At 42.8% G+C, this 20258-nt stretch overlaps 1 protein-coding gene across 1 annotated transcript in view; it reads right to left on the minus strand.

Moving 5' to 3' along the window:
* Positions 1-1919: 1919 nt before the first annotated feature.
* Positions 1920-20258, minus strand: part of LOC126471159 (katanin p60 ATPase-containing subunit A-like 1) — a 115358-nt gene continuing 97019 nt past the window's right edge. Inside the window, exons 11-12 of the mRNA XM_050099262.1 lie at positions 10907-11033; positions 1920-2367 (exon numbers count right to left, since the gene is read on the minus strand). Of these exons, the coding sequence (XP_049955219.1) occupies positions 2169-2367; positions 10907-11033 (326 nt within the window). The 3' untranslated portion in view covers positions 1920-2168. The remainder of the gene's footprint in view (positions 2368-10906; positions 11034-20258) is intronic.

A 20258-nucleotide genomic window follows, 5' to 3' on the forward strand; every position in this document is an offset into this window, starting at 1 on the left:
TTCAAGTACATGGTCACCAAGATAAATTTCTGAGTGCGGGTGCAGTCTGAAGTCAGGAAAAATGCACAACATGATTTTGCAGGAGAAAATTAATAGCCATGATTCAAGGCCCAGTCATGAACTCTCCAGACAGCCCCCTAAAGTTGGCCCTCAGCAGTACAAAGTGACGCAGAGGCATAATCAGGCAAAGTTCATCCGCATACAGTGACAGAGAGATTGTGGGACCCACTGCATTTAAGATACCATGGATGGTGATAGCGAACAGCGTTATGCTTAGAACCGATCCTTATGGCACTCCAGTTTCATGCTCATGTTGGTTGCTGAGAGTCGAACCTATCCGGAACTGAAAAAGTCAGAGAGAGAGGAAATTCTGGATGAAAATGGGTAAACTGCCCAGAAACTCCACTCATGCAGTGTAGATTAGATGTGATGTCACCAGGTGGTATCATATGCCTTCAGCAGGTCTGTCCAACACCAACAAAGCCACCCCGTTTCCCCTTACGTCATACGTGACTTTTACATGAATATAATAAGCAAGTATACCTACATCAAAAAACAGAAACACATGTCAAGAGATCAACTGTACTAAATTGTTTTTTTCCCCCTCTCTTGTGTAAAAGTAGGAAACTTGGACATGTTGCCTTTCAGCACTAAGCAGTTCAATTGTGTCTTCTGGGACTAATAATCAGTATAAAAAAAAAAGAATAACAGCTGATATCAAATGTCTTTTTAAAAATTCTTTAGGAATTTAATGTATCACATGGAAAATTAAGGTGGGAAAATTGTTACAAAGAGAGAGAGAGAGAAAGGCTGACCAAATAGTACCTACCTTCAGCAGGTGCCAATATTAACACAAACTAGATTATAGGCTTATGTGAGGAAAGAGCAATTATTGAGGAAATGTAGAGTGATGATCTGTTGTCAGGGCACTCAGGCCCTCAGCTAAAAGGAACCTACCTGGTGTGATGGTGTCGAAAGGTCCTTCTTGTAACAGCTGGATTCCTCTCAAAATAGGAGCTGAGTGACCTTCCCCTCCCTTCTAAATTTCCCCAATTGAACTCTCCTTCCTCTCTGAAGAAAGGGCATACAGTTCTTTAAGGTTCTCTGAGTATTTATAGTCATCATCATCATCAAGATATTCAGCCATGTCACAGATAGCAATGCATGCCACTTATGAACCACAGAGAACACAAGTTCAGTGTGGTGTTTTTAAATCAGTGTTCTGTGAATAGACAACAGTATTTTTGCTAACAGAAATATGATTTCATGAAGTACATGAAAATTTAAATACAGAAAAATAAGAAATCTGTTTTCTGTAATAATCAACCAGTATTTCTGTTTACAACAGGACAATCTTTCTGCACAATTAGATGAGTATAGACCTGTCAACATTATTCGGGTTTTCAAATATATAAAAGAATTGTCAAAATTAATGATTCACAATGTAAATACACTGATAAGATGAAATAAAAACATGTTTGAGAGGTAAGCAGTATTCCAGAGACTGATGTGTGTTGTTATAATTAATGACAAAAAAAGCAACTTTTCTGCGTATATAGGGAACTTGGCAACCTTCATCACATCGGCTACGTTGTATTACTATGATATCCATTTATGTACATGGTACACAAAAGTAAATACTCCAATACAAAAAAATGCTCTTCCTATCACAAGTCATGAAAGTTTAACTGATAATTTATTCTAGTATCAAATGTGCTAAATTAACAAATAGCTGTTCCCTCATCTTTTGGGCATGCATCCAGGACAAAATTATTTCTTCTGATATTTCAGATGATAACTGGACTGCCACTTCAAAGTGAGTTGGAGACTAAATTACAATCAGTTGATGCAAATATGCATGCCCGAAAGCTGACGGAGTATTCTATCTGCTGGGAAAAGTTCAAGAAACAAACAGTTGATTAATCATAAAATAAATTTATTTCAAATTTTGCAGCTGACAAATTTAACATTTACTGAAACATTATTGTATGTGTTGGAACAGATGCATCCTTAAGTTGTTTTATTAATGTGGTTACATTTAACTTGTAATGCAGAACACCTCTCAGATATTGGCAATTGGCACTCAAACCCACTGACAGAATAGTTATGTTACAGAAGATGTACATCACCAATTATTCTGTAGCCAAACAAGGTTACATGAGTTTCCATCATGTGGAACCAAACTCATCCATCCATTTCTCAAACTTCTTAATATCTTCTTTGGAGACACTTTTATGACATCTCGCTAATGCTTCCTGGAAATCTTGCATTGTTACAGGGAGGTCTAGTTCTTCTTTAGGCAATTGCTTAATTTGGTCTGGCCGTAACCCTGCAATTTTGCGTCTCATTGACATCATTGATGCATCACTGTAACAAGAGAGAACATTTGGTACAGAAACGATTCAGCCCATAAATAAGCCCCTATTCAGTTAATGAGCTGAAAATTTCATGGACATCCACTTAGTGAAATGAATTCTTTTGTCTTAAGCAGTGCATGTATTAGGGTGAAATGTGTGAAGAACATTTTTCTATATGGTTGGCAAAATATAAATTGTATACCAAATGAAAAGAATGCAGCTTTTAAATTTTTATTTGCTAATGACTGTGACAGTGGTTTAAGGGTGCTAAATGGTATAGTTTTATCAGGACCCTTGCAGAATATGAACTAAATGCTTATTGAGAAGCCTTTCCTCTTACACCATCTTCTTGGGACAACAGTCCATGGACACATACTAGACAATTTAAAGACTGTCTAGCAATGACAGTAGAGACAGTGGTTGCATAACAACATATTTAAATGGCTAATAGTCACACATGGGAACATGTGTATTCACATGTAAATTCATCCATTTTCCTTGTGCTTAAATAAAACTACAAAATAGTCATGAAATAAAAAGGTAAATTAGCTGAAGAAAGTTTTAAAGTTATTCCCTGGTACAAGTGGCTGGCTAAAACACTAATAAAAACGTAGAAATAGTCAGCAACTGTGGGAACAAGTAAATGTTGGGTAACAGTATACGCACATACAATCACCACATATGTATACATGTGTAGCTACATTGTGCTGGTTGAAACACTGTGCTATGACTGCAATTCTCAAGCTCGATTGGGGGTGAGAGTTCTGTCAGGTAGAGTGGGGGAGGGGAGAAAGGAAACAGACAGCAGAAGGCAGGGTTGTGGAAGGGTGGCTGATGGCTGGAAGTGAGGCAGCATGTGCAAGGGATAGGAACGTGGGAGGAAAAGACAGCAGGTGCCCAGAATAAGAATGTGACATGGGAACTGGCATCATTTAGTTTGTGCAGTTCATGGTGGATGATGATGGATACAGTGGTTCGTGTGCACAATTGCAAGGTCTTTAATGCCTGGACAAAAATAATAAGATCAGTGGCAGCAAAATGCATCAAACAAGAACAAAAACAGCAACGGAAATTGAAAGTGACAAAACTGCGGCAAATCATATGTGCACCCACACTGAAGTATGAAAAGAAGGTCTCATATCAACACTAAAACAGAAGGAAGTGGTAGGAGTTAAAGCAACATAGCAGCTGGCTGATTGCAGGAAGAAGAAAAGATGAGCCAGCCACACGGCAACACACAAAAACCTCCAGCCTAAAAGCTGAGGCCAGAGTCCAGAAACATCATAAAACCTTAAAACTATGACCACACTCACCTCGTCATCAGCTAAAATAGAGGTTAGATCCCCACCAAGATTCAGTTCTGCCCTCTCATTATGATAGAGAATGCACTCAGTTAAAATATGGTGTACAGTGATTTGCACACTACAGGCATCATCACAAACTGGGGCGACAGCGGGGGGCTCTTGCTGTTGTAAGAAGCCATGTTTAAGACAACAGTGACCAGAGGCATTTAAGGATCACTTCAGCCTGCTCGAGTCACTGGTTGGAGGAATACTTGACTTCACTGACCACAGCTTATTGTTCATTCTTCCTTCCAAAATTGAATACCCCCATGCCCTGCTGCCCAGAAAAATGACTCCTGCTTCCCCCACCACTGAAGGAAATACAGTTGGTTATATATCAGTGCAACAATTTCTCACATGGATAAAATTTCTGCAATGATTTAGTGCATTAAGGGAATGAGAGCAGACGAGAAACCTTGTGTCCTGAACACATCACATCTGCTATAGCGATTTCAGTTTCACATGCAAGTCTGCTGAAAAAATGATATAGGTGTGAGGAAGGTGAATCCTCATGACACAGTTTAGGAACACTATGGAACACCCAAGGGGGTCCTGTTGTTTGGATCCATCAGAGTACACCACTGTAAAATCACACTGCCTATCTAAAACTGTAGAAAACAGAGATTGAGATGTAAGATCTAGGGTTCAATCTTTCGTACAATTCGTCAAGTCTGGGCCTCTGGAGGAGCCAAGATGGAAATCTGCTCCATCCCCAATGTAAAACATTAAAACCAACCACAAATCTCTATAAAGCAATCCTTCATGTCAACAGGGTCTCATCACTGGCTGCCAATTAGGAAAAAGCCTTTCCACTGGAGGTCGAGCAATGGCAGAGATGTATGGCATGGACACCATTTTATATGCCTGGCACACCATGAGCACCCGTCGCCAGATGTTAAGCAGTGGTTCAGTAGCATCAGCATAGAGGCTCGGGATGGGGCTTATTCGGAACACCTGAATAGCCAGCCGAATCCTTTCACGGTGCACCATGTCCAACACCTTTTAACAAGAAGGTCTTGCAGACCAATACACTGTGCACCCAAAATCAAGCTGAGATCACATGAAGGCTCAGTAAAACTGGAGCAGACAAGTCCTGTCTGCCCCCCCATGAATTGTGGCTAAGACATTTTAAAATACTCAGCACTTTGAGGGACTGTCTTTTCAGGCCTTTAAGGTGTGGCTAACATGTAAGCTTCGAGTCAAATATGAGGCCCAGAAACCTCACTGTGTCTTTAAAATTAAGAACAGTTTCCCTCATCCTCAATTCAGGAAAGATTAAAACAGAATGGAAATAGTTAAAAAGAATGCACACAGATTTTTTATTTGAAAACTTAAAACCCCACTCCTCCATCCATTCATCCAATCAACAAAGAGTTATTTGGAAATGACAGATTTTCATTGAAAGGCTTGGAGAGGAACAAAAGACAGAAATCACCCACAAACAAGGAACACTGGACAGACATTTAACTGACACAATACTATTAATAGCTATGGTGAAGACAGTCACATTTAAAACACAGCTTTGAGTGACATCGTTCTCCCGCTCAAATTAAGCAGAGAGGACATGATAGACTTGGTATTAAAAATAGTGTGGCAAGAGGAAGGGTCAAATAAAAATGGGAAGGCATTCACAAAAACCCCATTTGTGGAGCTGTTCAAAGATACGATGCCTCCAAGTAATATCATATGCCTTCTAAATTTCAAAAAATATAGTCAGAAGGTGATGCTAGTGCAGGAAAGTGTGTAGTGCAGACACCTCCCAGAAGGACAGGTTATCATAGGTGGAGCAGTATCTCCTGGACCCACACTGAAAGCGACTAAGGAGCTGCCTGGATTCTAAGATTCAGATGAGGCGGTGGTTGACCATCCACTCCAAGGTCTTCCCCATGCAGCTAGTGAGGGTAGCACTATAATAACTACTCAGGCATGTGCTGTCTTTCCCGGGTCTTAAAAGAGGAATTAAAATTGCCTCTCTCCACGAGTCAGGAAGGTAACCTGATGCTCAAATGACATTAAAAAGGAAAAGGAGAATTTCTTTGCTTCACCCTGTGAGGTGCTGTAGCATACTATAATGGATTGTATCATGATCAGCAGATGTATCATGAGCCACAGACAACACAGACTCCAGCTCCCACATGGACCAGGAACAGTTGTACTCTTCATCAGTTATGGACTACAAGTCCCAACTGCCCCTCTCAGCAGTCACTCTGTGGCCTGTGGCACTGGAAAGTTGGATCATGACTGGCAGTGGCAATAACAGTGGCAAAATAGGCGGCCACAGTCTGGAAAATGTCTCGCAGGCTGGTTTGGAGAGTGCCATTCCGAAGTATGGCCACCACTGGGCACTTCCCTGATCTCTCATAAATCCTCCTGATTGTCTGCCATAAAACGGTACTCTTTGTGGAATGGCTAATGGTGTTCAGGAACCATAGTCATGATATCTTCTTGCTCTCTCAAGTAATTCAGTGGCATTCAGCCCTTGCCACCCGAAAGGCAGTGAGGTTCTATGCAGTTGGCGGCACTTGAACCTAAGCAGAACAGCAGCCTAGCTGGGCCTGATTGCAGAGAGGCAGTACTTGCCCCACCAAGGGACAGGTGGCCTTTACAGTTGTCCAGGGAACTGCTGAATCAGTGCTTCAGCGGTGTGGTCAGTCACTTCATTAATAGGTGTCCACCCATTCCTGGACACTGTTCAGAGTTCAAACTCTGCAAGGCTGCTGTAAAGTGTCTGTTATCCTCTACTGAGTGCCCATTGCAGTTGTTTTCTGTTGGGCACCAATCTGCCTGGTGGATCCAGATCAGAAAGTGATCACCAACCTGCAAGTCTTCGACCACTTCCCATTGAATATCGTGCGCAAGGGCCAGAAAGCAAAGTGAGGTATTGAGAGTACAACACTGTTGCAGTGCAGAAGCATGCACTCAGCCCCATATTTATCAAATATGTACACAACAACAAGAGGAGCATCTCTATTGAAATACCACTGGGGAAGATACACCGAAGCACCAAAAAACTGGTATAGTCATGCATATTGAATTACAGATATATGTAAACAGGCAGAATATGGCGCTGCAGTCAGTAACACCTACATAAGACAACAAGTGTCTGACGCAGTTGTTACGGATACTGCTGCTACAATGGCAGGGTTTCAAGATTTAAGTGAGTTTGAACGTGGTGTTATAATCAGGGCACGAGTAACGGGACACAGTATCTCTGAGGTAGTGATGAAGAGGGGATTTTCCTGTATGAAAATTTCACGTGTCTACCACGAATATCAGTAATCTAGTAAAACATCAAATCTCTGACATCACTGTGGCCAGAAAAAGATCCTGCAAGAATGTGACCAACGATGACAGAAGAGAATCATTCAAGGTGACAGAAGTGCAACCCTTCCATAAATTGCTGCTGATTTCAATGCTGGGCCATCAGCAAGTGTCAACGTGGGGACCATTCAACAAAACATCATTGATATGGGATTTCGGAGGTGAAGGCCCACTCGTGTACCCTTGATGACTGCATGACACAAAGCTTTATGCCTCACCTGGGCCCATCAACACCAACATTGGACAGCTGATGACTGGAAACATATTGCCTGGTTGGCCAAGTCAATTGCATCAAGCAGATGGAGACAACCTCATGAATCCTTGGACCGTGCATGTCAGCATGGGACTGTTCAGGTTGGTGGAGGCTCTGTACTTGCGTAGGACGTATGCAGCTGGAGTGATATGGGACCCATGATATGTCTAGATATGACTCTGACAGGTGACATGTATGTAAGCATCCTGCCTGATCACCTGCATCCATTCATGTCCATTGTGCATTCTGATGGACTTGGGCAATTCAAGCAAGACAATGCGATAACTCACATGTCCAAAATTGCTACTCTCTTCCGAGTTTAAACACTTCAGATGGCTTCAAGCTCCCCAGACATGAACATTATTGAGCATATCTGGGATGCTTTGGAACGTGCTCTTCAGAAGAGATCTCAACTCCCTCGTCTCATGGATTTATGGACAGCCCTGCAGGATTCACGGTGTCAATTCCCTCCAGCACTACTTACGACATTAGTTGAGTCCATGCCACATTGTGTTGTGGCACTTCTGAGTACTCATGGGTGCCCTACACTATATTAGGATGGTGTACCAGTTTCTTTGGCTCTTCAGTGTAGTTGCAGAAACCCAAAGCACATTCTGCCACTGTGCACAGGCTGGCAGATGCATTTACAGCTGCAGGTAGATGTGTCTTGATGAACCTTCATAATCTGAGTGCCAACACTGATCATCTGGACAGCCTGCTTCAATGTCAAGGCAAAAGACTTCACAAAACTTGGTGGCTGAGTGACCTTAAGTTCCTCCTTTGCGCCAGAGTATGAGACACAAGTGAATCTTCTTTCCTTCGGCAAAGACAGGATAGTCCCCACCCCAAACCGGATGGGCCTGGGAGCAATTAACATACATGGGTGGGGCAGTGCAATGAAAACCCGATTCATGAGCCGTGGTACCATATCTTCCACATGTAGCTCGACTGGAACACCCTGCAGTGGTGTGTCCAGAGCACTGACACTTGAAGCAGTGCATTGGATTGGGACATAAGATCTAACTTTGAGGCAAAAAAAGTGTGCTGCAATATAACCTGGCAACCTGAATGTAGAATAAATGACATTGATTCTGAAGATCACCATCAACCCTTTTCATAACATTTTGGACTTCAATCACCCATGCACTTGAAGCAATGCAATGTTTTGACATTGTGTGGGAATAGCTACTGCTGTTATGTTTGGAATTTTTTTCTCTTCCACCTACAGAAATCTATCACGAAAGCTTCTAAGTAGCACATTGTGAATTTGTTCTTTCAAAAGCAACAGCATTTCAATGACTTGATCATATCAACATCAAAACAGGATCATCAGAGTACCCTGGCCACCAGAGAATGGGTTATCATGATAATTGCAACTAGCAACAATGGAAGTCCCTTATACAACAGCACTGGAAGTAAGAACAGAGCCTTAGTGCATTGCTTAGACAAGTGGATGGAGCAGCAAACAGTACTGACAAGGATCAGGACTACAGTATTGAGCATTACCAAATAAAGATAACATTTTTACAGGTTATTGCCAAAGATGAATTTGTTCCTGTTTTGAGGGATTAAGAATGGCCCACGTTGAACATTGTTGTACAACAAGGAGTTAGAGAAACGTCTTCAGACAGTTATAAGGTCTATCATGGGCTTCATTCCTTTTGATGCCATATATACAAAATTCTGATTTAGACCTTAATACACCTTCCTGGGAATTTATTTGCAATCCCAAATTTTCCTTTGTCTTTCCATTACATACCTTTTATGAAAATATTAATGGACACAATGTATTGTGTGGTGTCACCGCCAGACACCACACTTGCTAGGTGGTAGCCTTTAAATTGGCCGTGGTCCGTTAGTATATGTCAGACCCGCATGTCGCCACTATCAGGGATTGCAGACCGAGCGCCGCCACACGGCAGGTCTAGTCTAGAGAGACTCCCTAGCACTCGCCCCAGTTGGACAGCCGACTTTGCTAGCGAAGGTTCACTGTCTACATATGCTCTCATTTGCAGAGACGACAGTTTAGCATAGCCTTCAGCTACGTCATTTGCTACGACCTAGCAAGGCGCCATATTCAGTTACTATGAATGTATTCTGAACATATAATATTGTGAATCATGTACCGTCAAGAGCGACATTCATCATTAATGGATTAAAGTTAAGTATCAAACTAATTATGTCCACTTTCTGAATTCTAATTCCTTGTCATATTCCAGACCTCACATCAGTATAGTCCTTCCCTCCACACGCCAGCCTGCGTGAGCTAAAACGCGTGCATTTCAGCCTCCACTAGTAACACGGTGTTGGCTCTTCAGCCAACACAACATATTGTGCGTAATGTTGGTTTACTTGCAGAGTAATGTAAAAAATTGGAAATAAATACATTTTCATCCAGGGACTCTACCCATGATCCTCAGATTACTATTGTGTATTCTTCTCTGCTGCCCCAACCGCTGCCTGGAAACTATATTAACATAAATGACTCGTGCCTCAGTCATTTTTCATTTCTCACCAAGCCCTACATATGCTATAAATTTTGCCGAAACCTGTGGAGACGAGTAAGTGCAGTTCCCTAATGATCTAAGTTGCTTATGTAATGCGTATTTTCATATTGGTATTTCCCCAGACAGACTTAAAAATACGCTGTTGTCTAGCCACTTCACAAAGATGAAACAATCGTCAATAATTACAGCCTCTTCTCATTATTGCCAGCATTTTTTCAAAAATGTGAGAAAATCATTTAAAGAGAATTTTGGAAATCCACAAAAAGCATTCTCTGTAGCAAAAGTAATGGATTTCAAAAATGACTAAACTGATCAAGCTATATTTATCTTGAAAATAATAAGTACCATCAATAAATCAGAAACTATTAACCACTGGGAATATTTTGTAACTTAACTGAGTCTTTTGTGAACAATGATATTCTCAGGCAAGAATTAAAATGAAATAGATTCATCGTTTTCACCTATCTGCGTACCAGTAAACTCTTTCAGTACATGGTAAGAAACCTATGAAATCCAGCTCGTCCTTCATCGTACAATCTTTGGCATCTCAAAGGCAATCGCTCCCTTCTCCCATCCTGAAACTTTTGAGCTGTCCCCCATGCTACAGTCTGTAAAATACAGGCACTACACTACACCACTTCCTTAGATGCAATGAAGTTTAGCCTATACTCCCTAGCAGCAGTTACCCCTGCCACACTCCTCCCTCCCCCTTCCCCAGCCATAGATTCTATGCCATACACACAGGCAACAGATGCTATCATAAGCCTAGATATGCAAGGTGAGCAGTTTATTATGTAATGAGTTCATTATCTTACAAATTTATCAATAGTGAATTTAAATTGGAAAAGTTTTTTGAAGCAACCAAATTTTTATACACTGTTGAAGGACCTCCTGTCTGAAAGATTTCTCCACAGTACACTGTCATATCTGCAGTCCTGACTATCAACTGGCGAAACCAAATGATTATTTAGTTATCCGGTATAATATGTCTGCTCATCCTTACTATGCACAGGATTTTCTACAGTAAGCTATGGAAAAAAAAAATTTACAGAAATCAAGTACAGCACAACATATACTTACACAAGTTAAGGACAAAAGAAGCACTTAACCTTCAGTAACACTTACCGGCAAACATTTGTAATATCTGCTCCACAATAGCCATCAAGCTGATCAGCAATCTCCTTGAGATTCACATCAGGGTCAAGTTTCACTTCTCGCAAATTGATCCTCAATAATGCCTCACGACCTTCAACTGGAAGAACAGAACCATTTCAGACCATTATGTTTATATTCAGCAACCAAATGAAATTGCAAAATATAACAATGGAATGCCACCCCCCCCCCAAAAAAAAGGGGGGGAGGAGGGAGGGAATGTGTGCAAGCACACTGTCCACTGAATAATTACTCAATCGAATAGGAGGAGAAGTCAAGCCCTTTAATCTGCAGCGAATAGTGGAAGCAATTTTTATTCCTAGTGATATACTGATTAATTCAACTGATTTTAAGTTTTTTAGGTTGCTAATGATTAACTTCACAAGGAAATAAATTTATTGTGAATATGTTAACATTTCCAGTTGCTTAAGAAGGATATTGCCCATTTCTGTGTAACAGGTACTTTGCATCTAGGTGTAAAACTGTCCCGTCATTATTAAATATATTGAAGTACATGTAATAACTTTCTGATAGCTCACCAAAATCAGCACTCAATATATAGAGCAATATTTGTTGAACTTCAGTGTAAAGGATTTTTATATGCAGTTTCCAGTTTAAGTTATTACTATGTACACCATGAAATTTTCAAACTATTGCTTTACTCTCATGTTGTTTCATCACAACAAATGTTTCATTCTTCTATGTACAGAAAAATATTATGAACTTCTATCAAAGTTAGATAAAGTAGCTGGTGGCACAGAAGCCTCAAATATCCCTCACTCACAACCTTTTGACAGCAGAAAACTGGTTTCAAACTGGTGGCAGGAGTGGTTCTAGTGAAATACTCTTCCATTGTCCAGGCTATGTCTCTTGGAATGATCTGGGGACCTTGTTCTTCACTGTTCTTCACTGTTGTAGAAAGGAAATATCTTCTATGTCGTTTTATTATCTATTATCTTCATGGACCCTACAGCATTTTCAATATAATCACAGGGTTATTCATGAACTCAGTAATTCCTGTCACAATTCCAACTTTTCCTCCTTAGTACAAAGGAATTTTGCCCTTGTTACTCAAAATGTTATAAGATTCTCTGCAGTAATTTCTTACTTTAAATTCTGCAGAACCACATGCCCAATGATGATAGCAGAGATACAGTCTTCGTCCCACCTCGGTAAAAAGCTGTCTTCTAAGTTGGCTGGACAACTGAGTACAGCATGGTGGATTATATTCCTAGCTCAATCAACACTTGAAACCTTCCTCTATATCAACAGAGCCTTTGGACAATAAAGGGACCAGTCAGCCTTGAAAGCATCCATTTAGTTGGATTTCTTTTGGGAATTACAGTGAAACTGATGAAACCCAATGAGAAAGTGAGAACTTTGGTGCACATTGAAGATCAGTTCTCATTCACTTACCCGAGCATCCATTTCATTGGATTTCTTTTGGGAATTACAGTGAAACTGATGAAACCCAATGAGAAAGTGAGAACTTTGGCGCACATCGAAGATCAGTTATCATTCACTTACCCAAGTATTATGGACATTATATAAGGACAATTACATGTAAATGTGTTCACATCAACCTGAAAGAACTTGCCAATGAAATTGTGAGGCCACTGTTAATACAATAACAAAACTTTGACATTCTACCATGTCTGCTGGTCAAAAACAATAGGAAACCAGAACACAAAATTCAGATAATTTTTACATCAACATCAAAAATACATCTAAACCTACACAGCATTCCGTAATTATGTTACAAACTTTCAGAGATTATTTAACTGGATAGATAAAAAATTTCCTCACCAAGCAGAGACAGAACACACACACATATAAAAGACTGTTGTGACTGGCAAGCTTTCGGAGCTAGTGGCTCCTCCTTCAGGCAGAAGGGTTGAAAGGGAAGAAAGAAGGGTGAAGGAAAAGGACTGGAGTGGTCTAGGAAAAGGGGTTGATTTTGGGAAAGTAATCCAGAACTGCAGGTCAGGGGAGATTTACCGTATGGGATGAGAAGGAAAGACTGATTGTTGGGGACTGCATCAGACGAGATTTGAAACCTGTGAGCTTAAAGGTGGAAGACAGGGTAATACGCAAGACAGAGATTACTACTAAAACATTGTGCACGAGTTAATAAGAGTGAGAAGCTAAGTGTATTGTACATAAAAGAGGTGGGAGGGGGCGGTGAAAAATAGATGGAAAAGACAATGAAAGATGTAGGAAATTAAAACGGAGTGAAGCAATGAGTAGTTATGTAAATTAAGGCCAGGTGGGTGGTGAGAACAAAGGACATATAGTATTGCTAGTTCACACCTGTGGAGTTCTGAGAAAGGATCGAGTCTCGGTCGGGCACACAGTTTTAATCTGCCAGGAAGTTTCATATCAGCGCACACTCCGCTGCAGAGTGAAAATCTCATTCTGGAAACATCCCCCAGGCTGTGGCTAAGCCATGTCTCCGCATTATCCTTTCTTTCAGGAGTGCTAGTTCTGCAAGTTTCACAGGAGAGCTTCTGTAAAGTTTGGAAGGTAGGAGACGAGATACTGGCAGAAGTAAAGCTGTGAGTACAGGGCATGAGTCGTGCTTCGGTAGCTAAGATGGTAGAGCACTTGCCCGCGAAAGGCAAAGGTCCCGAGTTCGAGTCTCGGCCGGGCACACAGTTTTAATTTGCCAGGAAGTTTCATGTGTGGTGGGTGTCGGACGGGCATGGATTTCAGTTGATCTAAGTAATGATTGGTATCTTTGATGTGGGAGGGAAGTTTTTGCACTATGGGTTCCAGGTGTTGATCAACTAAGGCAGATATACATTCGGTGGGTGCTTTGAAGCCAGCAACTGTAGGACGGCCAGGATGATTGGGTTTGTGGAGCTTAGGAAGAAGGTAAAAGATGGGGGTGCATGGTTTGTGTGGGGTGAGAAGTTCTATGGATTGAGGTCTTAAACCTTGTGAGGGGCCTGGGGTTTTTAAGGAGGGACTGCAGGTCAGTTTGAACCAAAGGGATGGGATCCTGATGGCAGACACTGTATGTAGAGGTTTCAGACAGCTGGCACAAACCTTCATTAATGCACGCCTTTCAGTCACGTACTACAGTGGTAGATCCTTTGTTTGCTGGGGGGATAATGATGGAGTCATCAGCTTTTAGGGAACATAGAGCCTGGAGTTCTGCAGAGGACAGGTTAGGGTCACATTGTAGGAATCTGAGGAAGGGTTGTGAGGCAATGCTGGAGGTAAGGAATTCTTGGAAGGCTTGTAAGGGATGATTTCGAGGTAGTGGTGGTGGATCAAGTTGGGATTGTGGTCTGAATTGTTCAAGACAGGGTTCAATGTCAGGTTTGCTGCTGGAAAGGTTTTGGGTTTGGGTTGCAAATTCATATTTCCAAAGTACATTATGTGTGAAGGAAAGGAGGTCCTTCACCAAATCAGCATGATCAAATGCAGGTTTAGGGCTGAAAGTAAGACCCTTAGATAGTACAGATAATTCAGGAGGGGAGAGTGCTTTAGGATTGGATTGGATTGTTTGGGGGAAGAGACCAAACAGCGAGGTCATCGGTCTCATCGGATTAGGGAAGGACGGGGAAGGAAGTTGGCCGTGCCCTTTCAAAGGAACCATCCTGGAATTTTCCTGGAGCGATTTAGGGAAATCACAGAAAACCTAAATCAGGATGGCCGGACGCGGGATTGAACCGTTGTCCTCCCGAATGCGAGTCCAGTGTACTAACCACTGCGCCACCTTGCTCGGTGGAGAGTCTTTACATGAGAGGTTAAGGACACTGTACTGTTGAGACTGGTTCTTGGGATTATGGGTTATTCTTGGTCTGGGAGGTGTAGTGAAGGCTGTGGGACGTTAAGGAGGTTGGTCAAGCTTGGTTTGTAGGAGAGGAGTGGTGGTTGATAGTGTGGCTGTTTAGGAGCTGCAGAGGGACAGGAAGGGAAATACCACTGTTCAAGTAGTTTAGGAGAAGGTGGGATAGCTTTTTGAGGTGAAGTCAGCTTTTAGAGATGATGGGGAAGAGTTAATGTGTCAATCTGTAGTACAAAAATGGCTGAGTGGTAAGATATAAGTGAAAATCTACTCAAGTTCCACTACATGCTTGCGCACCGTTCAAACCAAGGGGCCTAACTTCTGAAATCTGATCATGACGTACAGAATTCCTGCTGAATACTCCCCAATCCCCTCACCAAACATAACTTAATGTCATAGAAACCAAAAGTCCTATGTCTTTGGTACAGTAATAATGAATTAAATTTACCCACAACATTTACAACAGTTGTTCAAAGTGGCATCCTCCAGTGTTATGGCAGGCATGGCATCACTGCACAAAGTTCTGTCATAATCTGTATCCTTTCTCATTTTCTCACTGTCATTTGAACATTGTCATGGGCAGAGAGAATTCTTGCCAGGAGATCCTCTTCAGCCTTGACAGGCATCTTCTGCACAGGACTTTTCACAAGGCCTCACATGAAGAAATCAGGTGGGGTGAGATCAGGTGAATGTGCTGGCCATGAAACAGGACCTCCTCTGCCTACCTACTTTTCAGGGACCATCTGAGCCAGGTGTTCATGAACCCTCAGTAAGAAGTGAAGTGGGGCTCCATGTTGGAACCACATCAGTCAATGAATAACAAGTGGGATATGTTTCAGAAAGCTGCGTAGTATGTTTCTGATTAACACTGTGTAAACTGGTGCATTTAAGTGGGCAGGAAGACGAAAAGGGCCTAGTATGTAATCACTGACTATGCCAGCCCAAATGTTGACTGAATATCTGTGTTGATGGCTCTTTTCATCAGCCCAAACATGACTATTAAGACTATTTAGCATTAAGTCTCTTCTGAAACAGGCTTCATTCATGAAAAGCCAATATGCAGGAAAGTAAGGATTAATTGTAAGACACTGCAAGAACCATGCGCTGAACACAACATGAGGTCTGAAGTCAGAACATATTTTTTGTGGATGGTAGGGGATGTAGCTACATTTCCCATAATACTAGCCACACAGTAATCTGCCAAACACTAATTTGCGTGCAAGTGATCGAGTGCTGACTGCAAGCACCTCATCCATTTCAGCAAGCACTGTATCTTCTAAGTTTAGAGTCCACATACTTTGACGTCATCATCGGTCATTTTACTGTGATACCAATTGCCCCATTACAATTAAAAATTGGAACAGTTTTGCAAAAAAAAGTGTGAGCCATATGTCTTCTACACAGATATTTGGTCCTGTACAACATTTCCACTTCTCTCATGCTTCCATTTGCTTGCCTATATGCAATTATGTCTGAAAGTTCTGTCACCCGATACAACTATTTGGTTAGGGCTCATCAGTGTTTGTACTTTAACTTTGGTTTTGGTTTTGTTTTGCTTTAGGGTGCAAGAAACAACTGGGGTCATATGAGCCCATGTCAAATCTATAGAACACGAAGACAGAGAGGAGTTAAAAACCGACTATACGTCAGTCCCAACTGACATATAGAAGACAGCTAAAGACAGGCATATGGAAAAGTGGGCTAAAAAAAAGACACCATACAGAAACGGAGGTCCAAAACAAAAAATTAAATGGGCTTCGCCATACTGCTTTGGGAGATAAAAAGTAAATTGTAATAGACAGCCTGTACGTCATTCACTAAAACGGCCGATAACTCAGACAGCAAACCCAAACGGGAACATAAACAGTTAAAAAATGGGCAGTATATCAGAAAGTGGCGGACAGTTAAAACTTGGGAACAATGCGTACAAAGTGGTGGGATAGCACCACTTATCGTATGATGGCTAAAAAGGCATTGCTCAATATGCAGCCTAGTTAAAATGACCTCCTCCATGTGGGAAGGCCGAGAGGAGGTCGTCCAAGGCACTGGGAGAGGCTTAATAAGCCGGAGCTTATTCCTGGGAAGGTGGGATTGTTGGAAATGCCAAAAGGACATCACCTCCTGACAGACGGCAACACAGAGATCATCGGAAGGAATATAGGAACTCACGGGCTGAGGTACGAGGGCTGCTGCCTTGGCAGCAGTGTCAGCAGCCTCATTTCCTGGCAGACCGACATGACCAGGAACCCACAGAAACACCACACTGGCTCCATCAAGAGTGAGCAAGTGACAGTTTTCTTGGATCCGCTGCACTAAGGGATGGGCGGTGTACAGTGCACATAGACTTTGAAGGGCGCTGAGTGAGTCTGAGCAGAGAACAATTGAAAAGGCTATGTCACTGGATGTACTCCATGGCATGATACAGTGTGAAGAGCTCGGCTGTAAATACTGAGCAGTGTGCCGGAAGCCGATACCAAAAGACAAGGGTGCCAATGACGAAGGTACATGCGACCTCATGGTCAGGCCGTGAGCCATCAATGTATATGAAGGTACTATAGCAAAATTCCATGCGAAGGTCGTGAAACTGAAGGTGATAGACCGAGGCTGGAGTAGCGTCCTTAGGAAGCGAATGAAGGCCAAGGTTAACATTAGCCACTTCACAAAGCCTAGGTGGTGAAGGGTTCACACCCACCGGAAAAGTTGCAGGTAGTGTGAAATTAAGCTGCCACAGCAAGTGCCGAAAATGGACTCTACGCGGTAACAGAGAATAGGGACGCACCCCACACTGATGATTAAAGGAATCATCGAAGAAGGAGGTATAGGATGGGTGGCGACACGTAGCAGACAAATGGCATGCATACCTCCTGAGGAGAAAGTCACGGCACTAGGAGAGTGGTAGTTCAGCAGCTTCCGCATACAGACACTCAACCGGGCTAGTGTAAAAGGTGCCTGTGGCCAACTGGATGCCACGATGGTGGATAGTGTTGAGACAGCATAAGAGCAATGGATGTGGAGATGCATAAACAAAGCACCCACAGTCGAGTTTCGAATGGACAAGGGACCAGCACAAATGGAGGAAGTACTATTGAGGACACGTAGGACATTGAGGAACCGCATACAGTGGGCTGCCAGGTAAGACACATGGGAGGAATACGAGAGTTTCCTATCGAGCATGAGCCCCAGGAATTTTGCAGTTTCAATGAATGGAAGGACAGCAGGTGCATGATGTAAAGAAGGTGGGAGAAACCATTTGTGTTGTCAGAAATTCATACAGACGGATTTGTCAGTGGAAAAGCAAAAGCCACTGTCGATACTCCAGGAGTAAAGACGATCAAGACAGCAATGAAGACTCAGTGAGACAGGTCCACAGAGAACTGCAATAGATGGCAAAATCATTAACAAAAAGGGAGCGAGAGATGCCTGGCGGGAAACAGGCCATTATAGGGTTAATGGCGATAGCAAAGAGGATGACGCACAGGGCAGAACCCTGAAGTACACCGTTTTCCTGGATAAAGATATCCGACAAAGCAGTACACACACTCAACTTAAAAACTTGGTCTTTTAAAAATTCCTCAAGGAAACAGGACAGGTGGCCACGGAAGCCCCACATGTACAGAGTATGGAGGATACCAGTTCTCCAGCAGGTGTCGTAGGCCTTCTCCAAATCGAAATACACGGCCACAGTCTGGAATTTCCACAGAAAACCATTCATGACATGGGTAGACAAAGTAACGTATGGTCAACTGCAGAACGCCACGCTTGAAATCCACACTGTGAATTTGTCAGTAAATTGTGAGACTCGAGCCACCATACCAGCCAGGCATGAATCATACGTTCCATCACCTTGCGAATGCAGATGGTAAGAGAGAAGGGGCGGTAGCTAGAAGGAAGGTTTTTGTCCTTACCGGGCTTAGATATGGGTATGACGGTGGCTTCACGCCAGCATCCGGGAAATGTGTCCTCTGCCCAGATGCAGTTGTACGTGTTAAGCAGAAAGTGCTTGCCCCCAAGAGAAAGGTGCTGTAACATCTGAATGTGGATGGTGTCTGGCCCTGGGACGGAGGATTGGGATGAACTGACAGCATGATCTAACTCCCACATAGCAAAGGCGACATTGTAGCACTCACGATTCAGAGAAGAGAAGGGTATTGCCCAAGCCTCCTCTGCTCGTTTCTGATGGAGAAAGGCAGGGTGATAGTTTGAAGCACTCGAAACTTCCACAAAATGGCGGCCCAAGGTGTTGGAGATAGTAAGAGGGTCCATGATGACATTGTCTGCTACTGTCAGGCTGGAAATTGGGGAATGGATCTTGGTCCCAGAGAGCCATCGGAGGTTGGAGCACATGACAGAGGAAGGGGAGGAACTGTTAAAAGAAATACTGAATGAAATCCAGCTAGCTCTTTTGCTATCTCAAAGAATGTGATGACACTTTGCACGCGTCTGTTTATAATAAATGCAGTTTGTTCCCATAGGATGATGGTTAAAAACGCGGAGAGCACATCTCTGTGTGCGAACTGCATCGCGGTATGCCTCAGTCCACCGAGGGACTGGGACATGACGTGGTAAAGAGGAAGTGTGAGGAATCGAACGTTCTGCAGCAGTAACGTTTGTGAGATATTCCACCTGGTCATCATAAATGGGGAAATCTTGTTCTTCGAAGGTCGCCAGGGAGGAGTAAAGCTGCCAGTCATCCTTAGTACACTGCCATTTTGGCATGCACGCAGATGAGGTAGGAGTCAGCAAACAGATAGCACACAGGAAATGGTTGCTCGAGTAGGTGTCAGAAAGAATGGACCACACAAGACAATGGGTAAGCTGGGCAGTGCAGAAGGTAGGTCCAAATGGGAATAGGTATGTGAGGAGTCAGAAAGGAAAGTGGGTGCTTCAGTGTTAAGGAGGTTAAGAAGGTCAGCCAAGCGGGCACCTCTCTGACAGGTCCTGTGAGAACCCCAAAGGGGATGATGTGCATTAAAGTCACCGAGTAGCAAAAATGGGGGAGGTAGCTGTCCAATAAGCTGAAGGAAGTCTGCCCTGGTGACACCAGATGACAGAGGGACGTAAACAGTACAAAGTGAAAAGGTGAGGTGAGGAAGGAAAATGCGGACCACAAAAGCTTGAAGTCGGGTAGTCGGGGAGATGGGTTGACTATGAATGTCATACCGTATGAGTAGCATGACACCCCTATGAGATGGAATGTCGATCTCAGGTTGAAGGTCAAAATGAATCGGTAAGAAATGTAGAGCTCAAAGTGGTTGTGAGGGCGCAATCCTGCTCCATGTGGTCCACAGAAGCATCTGCTTGCTTATGTGGGAGGTCTGTGGAGTCCCAACACTGAAAAACAGTTGGCGGTGCACACCAGCAACATGGAGGCAAGCCGGGCTAAGGTATCATGTGGTGAAACCATTGAAGAGGTTCGAGTGGGCAAAGGAGAAGACCGTTTGCCTTTGGTGGACTTCTTTGAGCGTTTCCAGTCAGAGGAAGACTCGAGTGTTGTTTGGCTGGAGGGACAGAGGAAGTCTTCACGGGAAT

This window comes from Schistocerca serialis, chromosome 3, assembly GCF_023864345.2.
Source record: "Schistocerca serialis cubense isolate TAMUIC-IGC-003099 chromosome 3, iqSchSeri2.2, whole genome shotgun sequence".
NCBI classification, from domain to species: Eukaryota; Metazoa; Arthropoda; class Insecta; order Orthoptera; family Acrididae; genus Schistocerca; species Schistocerca serialis.